Raw genomic sequence first — 17765 nt, 5'->3', positions numbered from 1 at the left:
TAGTGCTCGATGTCTCAGATTTCATGTAAACTACTCAAGACATATTTTCCTGCAGTAAGGAAAACCACTGCTGCAATCAGAATGCAGAAAATCACTGTCACTGACACTAAGTTCACTTAAACAGTATATATTCTCTTTCATATGTTGAATTTAATTTGTTTTTAAGCAAAAATAGGTTTTGCTTGAAAAATTGAAAGACCAAATTAAAAATAATTGTTAAAACTTAAAAAGCTGACAGTAAGCTTAAAAGTCTGCTGACACTTTGGCATTGCCAAAATTTGTTGTTGCCAAATCTCTTTTCAGAAATAATTTATAAGTGACTGGAATGTGCTGAATTTTGCTTTCCCCTGATGTCAGCACCAGCCAGAAATAAAACATAAAACCATTATCTTAAGTATTTCCCTCCTGGGGACCATATTAAATAGTGATAGATACATTTAATGCATCACTCAGATTATCTGGTGTATGACTGGTCTTACTGCATAGACACTGAACAACACATCAGTTTTATGAAATAATCTCCATCACATCTGGGGCGGCCACTTTATTAGTTAGGCATTATTTGTCAATTTGATTAAGAGAAATACTCACAATAAAAACTGTAGATCAGAAATCAAAGCTTACAACAATGTTGTTTGTTTTATTTTTGCTGATGTTAAATAAAACCTACGCTATAGATAATAGAATCCTGGTATTACTTCGGTATAATAATGAGCTTTACGTAATTCGTCTACCTGGCATCTCTTTGCAGGCAACCTTCAATCAACCTCTTTAACCCACTTTAATTATGCAAACACCTCAATAGAGGATAAAGTAATTTTCTCTGAAACACACAGATGGAACCAGAGTTAACAGCCTCAGCATTTGATGTTCTGTCAATGGAATAATATGACCTATTGTCCATTAATAGTATAAATAAGGTTATTGTGTTATGTAGATACGTGATTGTTCAGTCTGATAAAATGCTGCACAGTAATTCAGGAGAGCAGCTAGGCAACTGTTCCAAAGGGAGTCCTGAATTAGGAGAGCAGACACTATTCTAATTTCTATTGGATCTACAATTCAGTTCCTTGCTATTTTTGAGGGAGCAAAATATTTGTACCTATATTTTTTTACATGCATGAAACACAGTATCTAGATTTCACTCACATTACACTTAAACTGCCACCTACTACAATTTGGACATACTTGTATCAAGTCTGCCCTTCCTTTGTTGTGGACTCCATTTGGAATCGGAATGAAAGCAGTGGTTTGTTAGATGTGTTTCAGATTTAAGAACTGTATTTACTTCTTGAAAACTACTGGACCATTTTTTAAATAAATACCTTCACGAAAAATTACTTTTAAAACACTTCAAATAATTTTTAAAATAATTGATATGTAGAAGATGAGAAAGAGATCAGAAGGTAGAATGCGACACAAAACCTCAAGTACGGATGAGTGCCTCACTAAGCAACAGGTGAACTGAACAAGGATTTGACCCTGCAGTAAATGTTTAACACAGTTGTGGCATTACTAGCATTGCAAAAGTCGTTATAGTTATCAATTGGTATATTTATGGCTTATTCCTGGTGAATGATGTTTTGCTCAGCAAAGCCAGAACTTTACAAAAATTTCCTTCACACCACATACCTTGATGTGTCTACTGTATGTCACTGCATGGAACATTTTCTTAAGTGGAAGGGATTATTGTCACATGTCCAACATGAAGACAATAAGAGTGGGGCTAGGTTTTCAACTGTTTATGCATAGTGACTACCTATTTTGAAATACGTAAACATGTTATAAAACAGAAGCATCATGATTCTGACAGTCAGATAGGTTGCCTGTAAATGCAGAATAGAAAACAGGCACCAATCTGTGGAATGAATGGTAAGGTCCTAGGGAGTGTTGCTGAACAAAGAGACCTTGGAGTGCAGGTTCATAGCTCTTTGAAAGTGGAGTTGCAGGTAGATAGGATAGTGAAGAAGGCGCTTGATATGCTTTCCTTTATTGGTCAGAGTATTGAGTATAGGAGTTGGGAGGTTATGTTGCAGCTGTACAGGACATTGTTGGAATATTCTGGTCTCCTTCCTATTGGAAAGATGTTATGAAACTTGAAAGGATTCAGAAAAGATTTACAATGGTGTTGCCAGGTTTGGAGGATTTGAGCTATAGGGAGAGATTGAATAGGCTAGTGCTGTTTTCCCTAAAGTGTCGGATGCTGAGGGGTGACCTTACAGAGGTTTACAAAATCATGAGGGGCATTGATAGGATAAATAGACAAGATATTTTCCCTGGAGTGGGGGAGTCCGGAACTAAAGGGCATAAGTTTAGGGTGAGAGGGAAAAGATATGAAAAGGAGACTTAATAGGCAACTTTTTCACATAGAGGATGGTACATGTATGGATTGAGCTGCCAGTTGAAGTGGTGGAGGCTGGTACAATTGCAACATTTAAAAGGCATCTGGATGGATATATGAATAGGAGGGGCTTGGAGGGATATGGGCCAGGTACTGGCAGGTGGGACTAGATTGGGTTGGGATCTCTGGTCCTCATGGATGAGTTGGACTGAAGGATCTGTTTCTGTGCTGTACATCTCTATGAGTCTAACTATTGAACAAGAATGATGCATTTAAGATGAAAGAGCACTGTCTTCTCATGCATCCCATTTCCAGATGTTGTAGTCAGTCCAGTTTATTACCACCTCCTTCTGGGGCGGATGTTCTTGAGTGTAACACAGAATAATTTGTCCTTGTTAATACTTCATGCAGCCATTGTTTGAGTGTTGGGGCAACACCACTCTTTTATTTGCCTGTTTTGTGTCTTTGTGTTACTAAGCTTAACCATCTAACATCACCAATCAATTTGACACCCCCATCCCATAATAACTACATGTGCAAAGATAAAAACCAATGCAATAACTTCAAAGCTGTCAGCAATTTATCTCTGTGATTGTACCCCTTTGTATTTACAGTACAGTTCTTTCAAAGCTGTATGCTTTGGATTAGTTCTATTCACCACATAGTCCAACTGCACTGCTGATGCCACTGCTTATTTCAATAGACTGTATGTATAAGGTTTCAGCTCTGCAAGGAGCACTAGTAAAGCTATAAAATGAGTTGATCGTGTTGTATCTGGTGAGGTTAGCTACAACATTGTTTTTCAAATGAGCTCATGTTTCCACAGAATCACAGAATTGATTGTTGTAACCCTTAATTAGGATGTTTTGCTGTGACAGATGATTAATGACCCTGTTGCTAAACAACATTTTCAAACTCTCAGTACTTTCAGTCACTCTAATTGCTCCCAGAAGCTGAATTATACAACATAAAACAAGGAACAATAAGAACTCATTCCTTACATAGACCAGGTATAATTTGTCTTCTTTCAAATTCCATGCCAGTCATTCAGTCTTCTAAAGGAAGATTATGGCTAAATCCTTGCTAATTGCTTATTGTAATAAAAGATGAGAATATTTGACCATTCCCACATCTCTCCAGTTCAAACTTGGATGGCTGCCCATCAAAACAAAATTTTCACCTGTTCTAATAACACAAGGAGTCATCGTGTCTCATGAATTATATCTAGTTATTCTTATAATTGCAATATAAAAGCTGCTTGCATCAGGAAAGTTATTTGGTTAATCATGTAGCCATGCCCCTTACAAGCTCTTAAGGTCACAAACAAATTTTCAATTTCTTATGTTCTTATCATACAAGGCTGCCAAATACATTGCTGGCTATTATTTATGGCAGAGAACCAAAAGCAGTATGAATGCTTGAAATGAATGGATACTCTTCGCAGAATTATTCATTAACTAAACTGATTTTGATAAACAAAGCAGATGAAAAAAGCATCTGTTAAAGAGATATGAATGTGTGTATGGGTTAGTCTCAAAAGGTACAAATACTGCATTCTGATTGGTTTGAATTTCACAGTCCAGATCGGGCCCATTCACTGCCAGCTCGTCTGTTCTGAAAGTTTTTGTAGGTTTGGTAGTTTTGAGAGCGGTAACTAACCCGTGGGGACTCCTGGTCTGATGGTAATCCATTCTGAGAAATGTGTTCTCCTTCTCTAGCTCCTTCCCTGCGGAAAAGAAAACAGGAGATAAACTTCATGAGATAAGATGCATGCAATTGAACATCCATGGGCAAACAATTTTCTGTCTGTAAAGTGGATGTCTCTTTATCATTTTATATTTAAACTACAACTAGGTATGTTTAGCTGGCATATGAATTTACGACTGGGACCAAACAGAGACAGTACTGGGTGGAGTGGCCAGAAGTCCCGCCTTCATACTGTACTTGGCCATTTTCACGAGGCTGAGGATAGATGACTACAGTCACTTTAGTGACTACAGTCAGTCTTTGCTTTAAGTTTCTCTGTTTTATGTTACTTGGATTACATTTTTAAAAATTAATTCATGAAATGTGGGCATTACTTGCTGGACCAGCCTTTATTGCCCACCCTTAGTTGCCTATGAGAAGGCAGTGGTGAGCTGCATTTATGAACTGTTTTAATACTTTATTCCGATATGAAGGTCAAAATAATTCTAAATAAAATTTTTAAGTTGCTTGTAACGGGAAAATCGAATCCTTGTACTGTTTCATTTAGAGTTATACTTTTCAGAAAAGCAACTGCAATGTTACGCAAGAAATTATTGTATTCTGCTTGAGGAACAAAATAAACTTAACTGTTTTTGATCAAATAAACTAAAGCAATGATATTCCCTTCCACCCACAAGCTCTTACAAAATGTTTAATGTCTGAGCATTGTTCAAATTCTACTGAATATTATTAAGTACGGTGGTTAGTTACTACATTAATGTGGCTATTACTTTCCAAAGAGCTAAAGCTTTTTAAAAAGTTATATTTAAAATCTTTCATAATATCTTACTGTGGTGATTCAGACTCGTCAGAAGGCTGTGAGGTTGGCTGTGGGGATGGCTGCCTCTTTCTTTCCTCCTCTTCTTGCCTCCTCCGCACTTCAAGCAGTTCCAGCTGTAAGAATAAGAAATGTAAGGTTCACATTTGTATGATTTCAAATTATAAAACCTATTATGGGTCATTATTCTCAGTTTGTTTTAATCTTTTGAAATTCAGAATGTGTCTATTTTATATGTCAAATGTATAAATTGATTAGAAAATTGTCAAGATACATCATGGTACAATCTCAATTTCAGAACTTGTGAAATTAAATTCTTTGTATCAGAAATCTGCCTCAGCCCCATTGTTGCGACAATTCTAACACTTATTTTATCCTCAGGCTGATATTTGTAATGTTCTTCTCATTTCTATAAACAATTTATTCAAAACTTTATGATCCCATTTATTTGCACAAGATCCTACAAATTCAAGCCTACAGCCTGGAGGACTCAAAATTGAGTTCACCAATTTCAAATAGCCTCCCTTCCCATCTCCCGATCCCCTTCCCAACCCCTCCCCTTCCCTTCCACTCCTGCCTGCCATCAAGTGGATTCATTCCTCCCAATGACCAATCTGGTTGTACCCTCTACCTGTCTTCATCTATCCTTACTTCACCACCCTACCCTTTATGTACAGCAACCCCTACACCCACCCCCATTCCTGAAGAAGGGTTACACTTGAAACGTTGATTTCTCCATCTCCTGATGCTGCCTGGCTTGCTGTGTTCTTTCAGCCTCCTGCCTGTCTATCTTGCCTGTACAGCCTTCCTTGCCTTCCAAGCCTACACAGTCCTCCAGAAAATTGATTTCAAAATGTTTACCTTCACTTTGAAATCTTTCCACAGATTCACCATTCTAAACTCAAAAGATTTCCATCAGCTATATTTGTCCCTTATGACTGTTTCATTCTTCTGACATTAATCTACTTCACATCTTCCCCTTGCCTCTATTCTACAGAAGTTCTCACACCCGACCTTACTGTCTTCCTCCCTAAATTAAAAGTCTAAAATCCCTTCCCTTATAAAGTTCTCTAAGTTTCTCTTTTCCCTCTTGCTGGTTGCCCATTTGCTTGGCCTGTCTCACAGAAATAATAGAGCATGTTTCTCTTTTTGTAAGTTACTCCAAAAATAAAAGGAATTCTAGAGACAAGCTAATGTTCAGTTATTAAAAACCATGTAGATTATAAAAACATAAAACTGATTTTATGACTATGCTATTTGAATTTGCATTTGTGAAGATAATTAGAACTATATCACGTCATTATCATGTCACTGAAATCTCTCTTTTTGATTAATTGAACAATTAATTGCTTTACAGAAAAACGTGCTGCTTTATTTCAATTAAATGTCAAATGAATTTCAGCACGCACGTGAGAAAATCACCTCCGTATAGAATTGAAAAATCAGTTAAAATTAAGGCATTTGACTCAAATAACATTCTAGCCCAGAACCCAAAATAAAATCCAACTAAGTCAAGCTGACTAGTTATTTTTAAGAAATGATTGAAGCACTAGATCTGTAACTGATGACATGTTTTTATGGGATATTGAAAAGGGATTATTCATAAAATATACTCACTGTTGTCAGTCTCTCCAATGCTGAAAATCTTTCATCCCATGTAGCTGCTGATTTCTCAAATGCCTCGTGTCTCTTAATCAATTTCTCTACTTCATCCACGCTCTGACCCAATTCTCGACTGGACAGATATGGTTCTTGGCCTAAAAGCCAGGCTTCTGCCACACCTGCATCTCTAGCAAACTGATGCACTTCCAAAACTAAGCAAGAAACAAAATGAAACTTGAAAGGAGGATTCACAAATTAAAGACAGAATGCCGTTGCAAAGCAATTATGTTCACAGATTTGCAATCAACATCAGATGCAACTGTAAGACAAAATATTCTGAAAAAAAGCTCTCCATTGCAACATAGTCAGAAAGATTGACCAAAAATTCTTACAAAGAATTCAATTGTAGAACAATGCACACATTCAAAAAAATCTTAATCACGATTTCTGCTGTGAAAGAATGATAGCTAGTATTTACCTAGTCTGAGCCACTCCCACCTGTCCTCCCATTTGTCAATCATTTCTTTCCTCTTATCCGTTAGTTGCAGCAATTTCTCTTTAATCTATATGTGAAAAGAGAATTAATTCAAGTAATGGTAGGATAAACCTTACTGGTATTACTATTCATTTCATAATGCCTTCCTTTTCTCATATTACAAGGAAATACAATAATGAAGCATTCATTCAGAAATTGAGACAAACATCTATGCAATGAATGAACTTAATAAAAGTTGTCAACTCCTTAAATATTGATATAAACTGAGAGTCATTTTTACAACAATCATCTAATAACACCTGGTGCTGTTAATGTTCCATCTGACTTGAGAGTGTTTTAATGGTGTTCAAAGTAGAGAGTATTCTATTCCCCAGTATTCATCTTTCTTAGAACTTCGTAAGTAAATAATTCACTCAAACATCATTACAGCTTAACTAAAATTCTCCTGTGTTCTAATAATCCAGTAAAACTAGCTGCATTTTCATAGTTAATATTTAATGACCAGGTAACTGAATCACAATGAGAACTGACAAAATTGTGGTCAGCAATCTTAACATTAGAACTAAGTACATTGTTCTGATAAGGGATGTGCTACCTCTTCAGATGCATAATGTTTTCTTGCCAGGAGAGATTTGCCAAGTTCAATGCAAGTAGTGAAACTGTCATTACGGGCATCAATCTCAGCTTTGATGCCTTGGTGATTGTTCATTAGCAATTCCACTGATGAAACATCTCTGAAACAAGATAAAATAAATATTCCAATCACTGCATCATGACTGTACAAAATATTTGAAGCACAAATCAAATACTGGATGAAATGATAGCCTAGAATTCTCAAAATACTAGCTAATAATTACTAATTATCTCCCTGCCTTTAACTTAGCACATTCATTTTACCTTGGTTTCTCTTGGGTTTCAATTTGCCGAATAACATCTTCCATCCATAGCATCAGATCACGCACCATGCTAAAGAAACGGAACTTATCTCCAGTATCAAAAAGTTTTGCCCTCCGAGCTTCACATGCATCAAGAAGTGTCTTCCACGCTTCCAATACTTCTGCTTCGCGTTTTTGAATGTCATCAGCCTTGTCACCAGCATAAGCAGCCTGAAGACGAGCAGCATCCTCCTGCAGCTGTCTTACCTGTAATAAAAGAAATGTCAGTAATGTACTGCAATCTTTTATTCTTATCACAAACAGCACATGGTTCCCATATCACAAATGCACCAACAAAGCAAAAACTAACAATTAGAAATTAAAAGAGCAACTTCATGATAGCTCGGGTCTATGTGTTTTGAAACAAGTAGCATATAACAACAGTATTTTCAAAGTTATATGGCTGATCTTGTTCAAAGAGAAAGTGAGGACTGAAGATGTTGGAGATCAGAGCTGAAAATGTGTTGCTGGAAAAGCGCAGCAGGTCAGGCAGCATCCAAGGAGCAGGAGAATCGACGTTTCAGGCATGAGCCCTTCTTCAGGAATGATTCCTGAAGAAGGGCTCATGCCCGAAATGTCGATTCTCCTGCTCCTTGGATGCTGCCTGACCTGCTGCGCTTTTCCAGCAACACATTTTCAGCTCTGATCTTGTTCTAATACTCAAGCTAAAATCACACTTTTAAAAGACTTAAATTATTAAAATGTTTGCAAAGCACATACTTTGTATACATTCACACATAATAATTACACATTTTCCACTTAGAAGCAAGAAACAGAAATGTATTAGTGATTTAACATCTCCATAATTTATGTCACTCAATTTCTTATCTCATAACTCCATGTCAAAACGATGGTTAAAAATCAGTACTATAGATAACTTTACATAAATCAAATGATTAAATCATTTATAAAGGCTATTATTGTAAACGCTCCCCCTCAACAGAAGTTTTTTTTCTAAACCTTTGAATTTATATTCAGGATGTTCTGAACTATTTCCTTTGTTTTTTTAATAAAAGATGCAATTATGCTTCATGAAATTATACTTAAGATAGAAGCTATTGTAAGGTTGAGAATAACAAATAACCTCGGACTTCAATCTTTAATTTGCAGTAAAAGATGTCAATAATTGAGAATAATTAAGGAGAATACTTTAAGGCAACTGCAAAATTCTTCTCTGAGAATATGCAATTAATTTTCTGCTATATTTATTAACACTGCATGCTTTATTATAATGCAAGACAGCTTGATCTTCATTGTATGTGCGACCGCAGAATAATGTTGACAATAAAGGGTATTAAAGTGATTTGATCTGCAGTGTACCACAAGGTGGTTGTTTGTAGCTATCAATGTCTGCAGTGAGGCCACAAGTCTGCCACATAGTCATGACAAGACATTGAGAAAACCCGCTACTTTCTCACAAAAGATGGAGACAAATGAAAGGCCTGTCAAACACGTACAGTTTCTTGATTTCAATTTCAATATGACACTGAGAGAGTCCTGTACAAGGTTACCAACTCAGTGTTTTGCTGGAGATGCAGGCCAATAAAAGAAATATCATTTTTAATTTAAAAAGCATCATTTTTATCCTCAGTTATCAAGCAGCTTTAATGGAAATATAGCAATTCATACAAAAGGTCACCTGGTATGTGTCATCTGCAAGATTTAAGTGAATGGTCTCTTCAGCTCACTCTTCAGCATAAGCAATTTTATTAGAAAAATATACATTTTTTAAAAAATTACAAAAGTATTGCCTATGAGGAAATGGGTGTGACTGACTAGATCAGCCTCTATTGTTCTTTCCCAGCTGAGACAGTGGTATGTGGTGAGCTGCATTCTTGAATGCTGGACAGGTGGTTACAGTCTTAACAACACTATTTCATCATCTTGTACTCACATTGTGCAGTGATCTTTAAAAACTCACAGTGATACCATTTTAACTTAGAAGTCCTACTTAAGTGTAAGTTAATTTGCAAAAGTATTGTTACTATGGAATATTCCATTAAAAAGGTTTGCATATCCAATCTGTGGCTGTTGTCTTATTAGTACAGAGGAAATTCAGTATAATGTGGATGTTGGTGTCTAAGAGGTGAGTATGTTTTATAGCTGTACGGATCTAAAGCTGGACAGTTAAAATTATTCCTGATGAAAGGCTTATGCCCGAAATGTCGATTCTCCTGCTCCTCGGATGCTGCCTGACCTATTGCGCTTTTCCAGCGCCATACTCTCGACAATTAAAATTATTAACTGATGATCTCAGCAAAGGTTTGGTTCTATTATTTATTACCATACACATGCATAGGATGCCAAAATCAACACAAAATAATAGAAATGTCAAAAAAAATCTCCTGAGATCAGCCCCTTCTTTCAGCTTTCTTTGTATCTCAAGATGGAAGTGAAATTTTCAAGTATAGGAATCATAAAATAGCATCCAGAAAACAGATGCTGAAGTTAAAAATAGCAAGGAAACTTTGCACCTGGATATTTATTCAGTGTGTGCTTTATAAAATTAAGTAGCTATGTGGAGTTGAAGTTGAATTTTAAAAGGAGAAAATAATTTTCTTTCAGCAGGAAAAATGATTCATGATTGCGATTATCTGGGGTTCTATAGATTTTCTGTCAGTTTATTGTGCAATCAGGAGAATCCACTTATGTATCCATTTACAACATGGGCCAATTATTTCAATGAAGAAACATACATTTCTACATGCCCAAGAAAGATAAATAAAAATGAGTTTTCCATTTGTGATTTTCTTTATTTGGAGTAATGGGACTCTCAAGCTATAAGTAAATTCACAGGTAAATTAACAGTATATCCTTATGTGTTGTATCAGACTTGCACTCTAGTCATATTGAGAATGCTAGATGTTTTACCTGAGTACCAAGAGCTTGAATGTCATGTTCAAATGTTGTATGCATTCTCTGCAACGCTTCCACAGTGTTCTGATCTCGTCCTAGCTCCTCTGGAAGCTTCTTGTGCTTGTCTTGAATTCGTCCAAAGATCTCCTTGGCATCATGGTAAAACTTGTGCAACTCATAAGAAGCTGCTAGAATCTGTGTTCTGGTGTCAATAAGCTCAAGGAGATCAGCCCAAGCCTCATTGAGTCCATCTTTCCATTCAGCAACTGTGGCAGCATCAGAATGCCCAGAATTAATCAGCTCATCAGCCATACGATTCACACTGTCAACTCGCTCCTGGCCAATGTTTCCAGTATCACGAGCAAATTCACGGAACCTCTCTTGCAACATCTGAAAAGAAATATAATTTATAAAAAAGAAGAACAGCTTGTGTTTTGATTGTTACTTAGCTGAATCTCTATCTTGGCGCATTGCTAATGTCACTATTTCAGAGCCTCAATCTAATACTCTAGAAGCATGGTTTCAAATCCCGCTACAGGAAATGGTGATATTTGAATTCAATAAAATCTGGAATTAAAAAGTTGGCCGAATGACCATGCAAACATAGCTGATTGTCATAATAACCTATCACAACATCTTTCAGGGAAGGAAATCTGCCATCCTCACCTGGTCTAACCTATATGCAATCCAGATCTATAGCAATGTGGTTGATTCTTAACTACCTTCTGAAATGCCCATGCAAGCCACTCAGCTGTAACAAAACTGCCACAAAGCAAGCAACAAAAGGTGGAAGAGTTAGCATTGACCTTAGCATTGGGCAAACAGCAACATACACAGCCCTGTCAACTCTGCAAAGTATCCCTAATTAACGTGGAGGTTTGAGATGAAATTAAGCTCAGAAGTGCAACTTGGTCTGCAGGGAGCAGCAGCAGCCGCTGCATAGAGAGAGTATAAAACTCAGGGCACGCTGTAGCTGCAAAAAAAAAATACTGGAGTGATATCACAAGGAAGCTGTGACCTGGTTGGCTGGAAGGAAACCTGCACGAAGTTTGAAAAAGAGCATAGCAGAGAAGCATTAAGAAATGTATTAATTTATATAAACTTATGAGTTAATTAAGTAACTAAGTAGAGATGATGGGGCCGGTGATGTACTACAGATGTATGATGTGGAAGCTGGCTAATCACATTGTGAGCTGCAGTAAACACATCTGCAGCAAGTGTTGGTTGCTGGATGAACTCAGGCTTAAAACTGATCATCTGGAATCATAGCTTCAAACACTGCAGCACATCTGGGAGGGGGAAAAGTACTTCAAATTCAATCAATCAATCAGTCATCAGGGATAACAGGGTGTGATTGCAACTGAGGCAGTTGGGGAATCTTGAATTCAGGAACGGAGGAGCCTCAGCTCTTGACCTTATCCAACAGGTATGAGGTACTTGCTCCCTGTGTGGATGAGGAAAAGGGTTGCAGGGAGGATAAGTCAGCTGCCCATGGCAATATGGTGCAGGAGGCCACTCAAGAGCAAAAAGACAAGTGGTAGTTGTAAGGGATTCTATAATTAGGGGGATAGACAGTATCCATTGTTAGTAGGATTGTGAGTCCCATATGGTACATTGCCTGCCTGGTATCAGGGTACAGGACACCTCTGACCGGCTTGAAAGGATATTGGAACAGGAGAGCAATGATCCAGTTGTTGTGGTTCTCATTGAGACAAACAACATAGGCAAGGCTAGGAAGGAAGATCTATGTGGGGATTATCAAGCACTAGGAACAAAATTAAGGAATGGGTCCTCAAGGGTTATGATCACCGATTACTACCTGAACCATGTGCAAATTGGCTTAGGGATAAGAAAATTAGGGAAGTAAACATGTGGCTAAGGGAGTGGTGGAGGAATGAGGGTTTCCATTTCATAGAGCAGTGGCATCAGTTTTGGAACCGGGGTAGGGGGAAATAGGATGGTCTCCACCTGAACTAATCTGGAACCAGTGTTCTAATGAAAAGGATAAATCGGGTAGTCACTAGGATTTTAAACTAGTGAGTAGGAGGAAAGGGAAGGGGAAAACAACAGGGAGTATGGTGGCAAATAAAAGGAAAGCAGCAGGTTAACTTGTATGCAGGAGTGTTTAACTACATGGCAAAACTATGAAAGAAGTAGAAAGAAAGGAGATATGTTATTGGAGATGTTGGAATTCATAAAGAGGGTATAAAAACTAGCATAAGGGCACTTTACCTGAATGCTCAGAGCATTCGTAACAAGTTAGATGAGTTAACGACACAAATCATCGTGAATGAATGTGATTTAGTAGCCGTTATGGAGACATGGTTGCAGGATGGTCATGACTGGGAGTTAAATATGCAAGGGTATCGGACTATTTGGAAGGACAGACAGGGAGGTGGTATAGTTCTGATATTTAAGAACGACATCAAGGCGATGGTTAGAGATGATCCTCTTGGAATGAGCGATCACAGTATGGTTGAATTCAGAATACAGATGGAAAGTGCGAAGATAAAATCCAATACCAAGGCCCTGTGTTTAAACAAGGGAACTATAGTAGGATGAGGGAGGACTTGGCTGAAGTAGACTGGAAGCAAAGACAGGTGGTGAACAGTGGAAGAGTTTCAAAGCAATGTTTCAAAATGCTCAGCAAAAGTATATACCAATGAGAAAGAAGGGCTGTAGGAAGAAGGGTAATCTGCCATGGATGTCTAAGGAAATAAGGGAGGCTATCAAATTGAAAGAAAAGATATACAAAATGGCCAAGATCAGCAGGAAACTAAAAGATTGGGAATGCTTCAGAGGTCAACAGAAAGCCACAAAAAGAGCTATAAAAAATGTAAGACAGGTTATGATAAAAAAAAACTAGCTCAGAATATAAGGACAGATAGCAAAAGATTCTAAAAATATATAAAACAGAAGTGGCTAAAGTAACATTTGCTCTTTTTGAGAGGATGAGAAAGGGAATTTAGTAATGGGATTCGAGTAAATGGCCAATGCAACGAATAGGTATTTTGTGTCGGTCTTCAGTGGAGGACACGAATAACATGGCAGCAAATGACAAAGAGACGAAGGTAGATGAGGACCTGGAAGTAATCATTATCATGAAAAAGGTAGTGTTGGGCAAGTTAATGGAGCTAAGGGTAGACAAGTCTCCTAGCCCTGATGGAATGTATCTCAGGGTGCCAAAAGAGATGGCACTACAAATAGCAAATACATTTGTGATAATTTTCCTAAATTTCACTGGACTTTGGGGCAGTTCCAGCAGATTGGAAAACAGCAAGTGTGACGCTACTGTTTAAAAAGGGAGGTAGTCAAAAGTTGAGTAATTATAGACTCGTTAGCTTAACTTCTGAGGTGGGGGAAATGCTTGAGTCTATTATCACGTAAGAAATAGCAAGGCACTTAGATAGAAATTTCTGTCTTGGCAGACGCAGCTTGGGTTCATGAACATAATGAACTTCAGGGACTCAGATGTAGTATATCTAGATTTCCCAAGGGCATTTAACAAGGTGCTGCACAAAAGGCTGTTGGGTAAGATAAAGATGCAGGCATTATGGGCAATGCATTAGCATGGATATAGAAGCAAAGAGTGGGGGTATATGAGTGCTTTTCTGGTTGGCAATGACAAACGCTGTGACTCAGGGATCAGTGTTGGGGCCACAATTATTCACAATTTACCTAGATGAGTTTAAGTTGGGGGATTATGTGTTGCGTGTCAATGTTTGCAGATGACACTAAAATGAGCTGGAGAGCAAAGTTTGCAGAGGAGTGTGAAACCTTGCAAAGGGACATAGATAGTTTAAATGAGTGGGCAAAGATCTGGCAGATGGAGTTAATAAATGTGAAGTCCTCCATTTTGGGAGGAATAACATTAAAAAGGACTATTACTTGAATGGTAAGAAATTGCAGCATGCTGCTGTGCAGAGAACTGGTTGTCCTTGTGCATGGATCACAGAAGGTTGGTCTGCAGGTGCAACAGGTAAATAAGAATACAAATGGAATTTTACCCTTCATTGCTAAAAGGATCAAGTTTAAAAGCAGAGAGGTTGTGTTGCAGCTGTACAAGGTGCTGGTGAGGTCACATCTGTAGTACTGCATGCAGTTTTGGTCTCCTTACTTGAGAAAGGATGTACTGGCATTAGAAGAGGTACAGCGGAGATCCACTAGATTGATTCTGGAGTTGAGGGGGTTGGCTTATGAGGAGAGACTGAGTAAACTAGGATTATATTCACTGAAATTAAGAAGAATGAGGGGGCGTTTTATAGAAACATATAAGATTATGAAGGGAATAGATAAGATAGAAGTAGAAAGAATATTTCTATTGGCAGATGAAACTAGAACAAGAGAGCACAGCCTCAAAATTAGGGGGAACAGATTTTGGATTGAATTGAAATGGATTGTGAACCTTTGGAATTCCCTGTCCAATGAAGAGATTGAGGCTTCCTCAATACAGAGGAACCTCGATTATCCGAATACCAATTATCCGAAAATCAGATTATCCGAAGGAGACCTCGAAGTCCCAATGGAAACATTACATCAAAGACGTGTTTCCAACAGAGATCGCATCTTTTGTTTACAGTGAGTAAACAGGCACAGTTTCCAAATAACTAACGTCCCGCTCTCTCTCTCTCCCCCCACACTTTCCCTGGAGTTTTGCAAAGGGATGTACCCTGAACCCCACCTCCCTTCTCCAAAATTGTCCTGTACAGGACAAAGGTGGAACCTGTCAAAAAGTTGCAGGAAAAAATTGTGTGTGTGTGCGTGCGCGCTATTTGGAGACTTACCCCACAAAGGCAACTGCAGTAGTCTTGATGGTGTCCAGTCCAGTTGTCCCAGAGAGGGGGCAGGTGTGTACGGGGTTGGGGGGGGGGGCAGGCGGGGAGTGGTTTTGGATGGGGTTGGTGGGTGGTGTTGTGGGCAGCGATCGGTGCTGGATGGAGTTGGGGGCAGGGGGAGGTGTGGGGGGGGCATTGTTAGACAGGGTTGGGGGCGGTGTTGCACGGGGACAGGGCTGGGGGCAGGTTCAGTGTTGCACAGGGTGGGGGGGCGCTGGTCCTCATGCGCTGTGTGCTGCTGCAGTCTCCTGAACGAGAAGACTTTAACTCCAAACCCCAGAGGAAAGGGATTTAATCAATTAACCAAATAATCGATTATCCGAACGAAATAGTGCCCGCCCATCACGTTTGGATAATCGAGGTTCCCCTGTAAATGTTTTTAAAGCTAAGATAGATAATTTTTTGAACAATAATGGAATTAAAGGTTATGTCGAGAGCAGGGGTAAGTGGACTTGAGGCCACAAAAAGATCAGCCATGTCTCAATGGAATGGCGGAGCAGAACAGATGGCCTACTGCTGCTCCTAGTTCTTATGTTCTAATTGGGACAACTATCTCACCGATCTGTGAAGCAACAACCTGACATTGTAAGGTACAATTCCATGAGTATGACAACATCTCAGACATCATCATCATCATTCCTGAGTTTGACCTGTCGCACCAGAAGCACAGGCTTGTCACATCAACACTGCTTTCATATACCTCTTCTACCTAGAGTCTAACACTCAGACATTCCAAAATCTGGTGGGCAACATGAGCACAGGGATGATGGAAGCAGTGGATGAACACAGCCTGATCAAACTTTTCACAAGCTGTGGATCAAACAGCTAAAGTATGCTGATACTTGATTGACTCTGAATCCCTTATCCCAAGGACCAGATGCAGAAACTGCTGTTGAAGTGAGTTGGAATTAAAAGACCACCTTTATTTAATCACCTTGTCATATCCACCTATGCACCCATTACATATAATCAATAGAACATTATTAGATTAGATTACTTACAGTGTGGAAACAGGCCCTTCGGCCCAACAAGTACACATCGATCATCCAAAGATCAACCCACCCAGACCCATTCCCCTACATTTACCCCTTCACCTAACACTACGGGCAATTTAGCATGGCCAATTCATCTAACCTCCACATTTTTGGACTGTGGGAGGAAACCAGAGCGCCCGGAGAAAATCCACGCAGACACAGGGAGAATGTACAAACTCCCACAGACAGTTCCCTGAGGCGGGAATTGAACCCGGGTCTCTGGCGCTGTGAGGCAACAGTGCTAACCACTGTGCTGCCCCTGGATATGGGACTGCAGCTCTGAAATCAAGTTTCCCTAATACAAAAACCTGAAAGAACTGTGGATGCTGGAAATCAAAAACAAAATCAGAAATTGTTGCAGAGGCTGAGGAGGTCTGGCAGCATCTGTGGAGAGAAATCAGAGTTGATGTTTTAGGTTCAGTGACCCTCAGAACTGATGTTAGCTAGGAAAAAGTTGGCTTTTATGCAGAAAACAGGGTAGGGGAAGGGGGAAGGAGTAAATGATAGGTGGAGAAAGAACCAAAAGAGAGAGAAAAACAGATGGACAAAGGAGTCAATAATGATCAACCTGGGAGAATGAGTAGCTGTCAGTGGACAATTAATGGCTAATGATGGGCGGCATGTAATAGCAGAAAGTGTGGTAACAAAGCCTTGTATGTGGGTGTTGGGGTAAGGACATGGGAGAAGGTGCCTCAAATCCAAAAACTGTTGAATTCAATATTGACCCCAGAAGACTACAGTGTTCCTAAGCGGAAAATGAAGTGCTGTTCTTCCAGCTTGTACTGAGCTGCAGCAAGCCTGAAACAGAGATGTTGGCCAGGAAACATGGCAGTATGTTGAAATGGCAGACGTATCAAGGAAGGGAAGGGAAGATTCAGAGATGATCTTTGACATCTCTACTTCCATTTCTGAGGATAAGCTTGCCACTAATATCCACTATAAACCTACTCCCAGTAAATTGACAATACATCCTGCTCCTGTAAAGACTCTAATCCATCCTTCCAGTTCCTCAGTATCCATTGCATCTGTTCTAATTATTCTAACTTTGACAAGGGGGCCTCTGAAATGTTCACCTTCTTCCTGAAACCAAGGATACCCTAGTCCCATAGTTGATAGGGTCCTCACCTGGATCTGACCCATCT

At 38.9% G+C, this 17765-nt stretch overlaps 1 protein-coding gene across 3 annotated transcripts in view; it reads right to left on the bottom strand.

Annotated features, from left to right (window-relative positions):
* The window catches only part of sptbn1 (spectrin, beta, non-erythrocytic 1), a 298918-nt gene that overhangs the window by 14853 nt on the left and 266300 nt on the right, over positions 1–17765 (bottom strand). For all 3 annotated transcript variants that reach the window (XM_060831503.1, XM_060831504.1, XM_060831505.1), the window contains 7 exons: positions 10770–11144; positions 7861–8105; positions 7559–7697; positions 6946–7030; positions 6483–6679; positions 4878–4981; positions 4001–4067 (listed from right to left, as the gene is read on the bottom strand). In XM_060831503.1, coding sequence (XP_060687486.1) covers positions 4001–4067; positions 4878–4981; positions 6483–6679; positions 6946–7030; positions 7559–7697; positions 7861–8105; positions 10770–11144 — 1212 coding nt within the window. The remainder of the gene's footprint in view (positions 1–4000; positions 4068–4877; positions 4982–6482; positions 6680–6945; positions 7031–7558; positions 7698–7860; positions 8106–10769; positions 11145–17765) is intronic.

This window comes from Hemiscyllium ocellatum, chromosome 10 (assembly GCF_020745735.1).
Source record: "Hemiscyllium ocellatum isolate sHemOce1 chromosome 10, sHemOce1.pat.X.cur, whole genome shotgun sequence".
Taxonomy (NCBI): domain Eukaryota; kingdom Metazoa; phylum Chordata; class Chondrichthyes; order Orectolobiformes; family Hemiscylliidae; genus Hemiscyllium; species Hemiscyllium ocellatum.
This window is presented reverse-complemented; position numbering and strand designations above follow the sequence as displayed.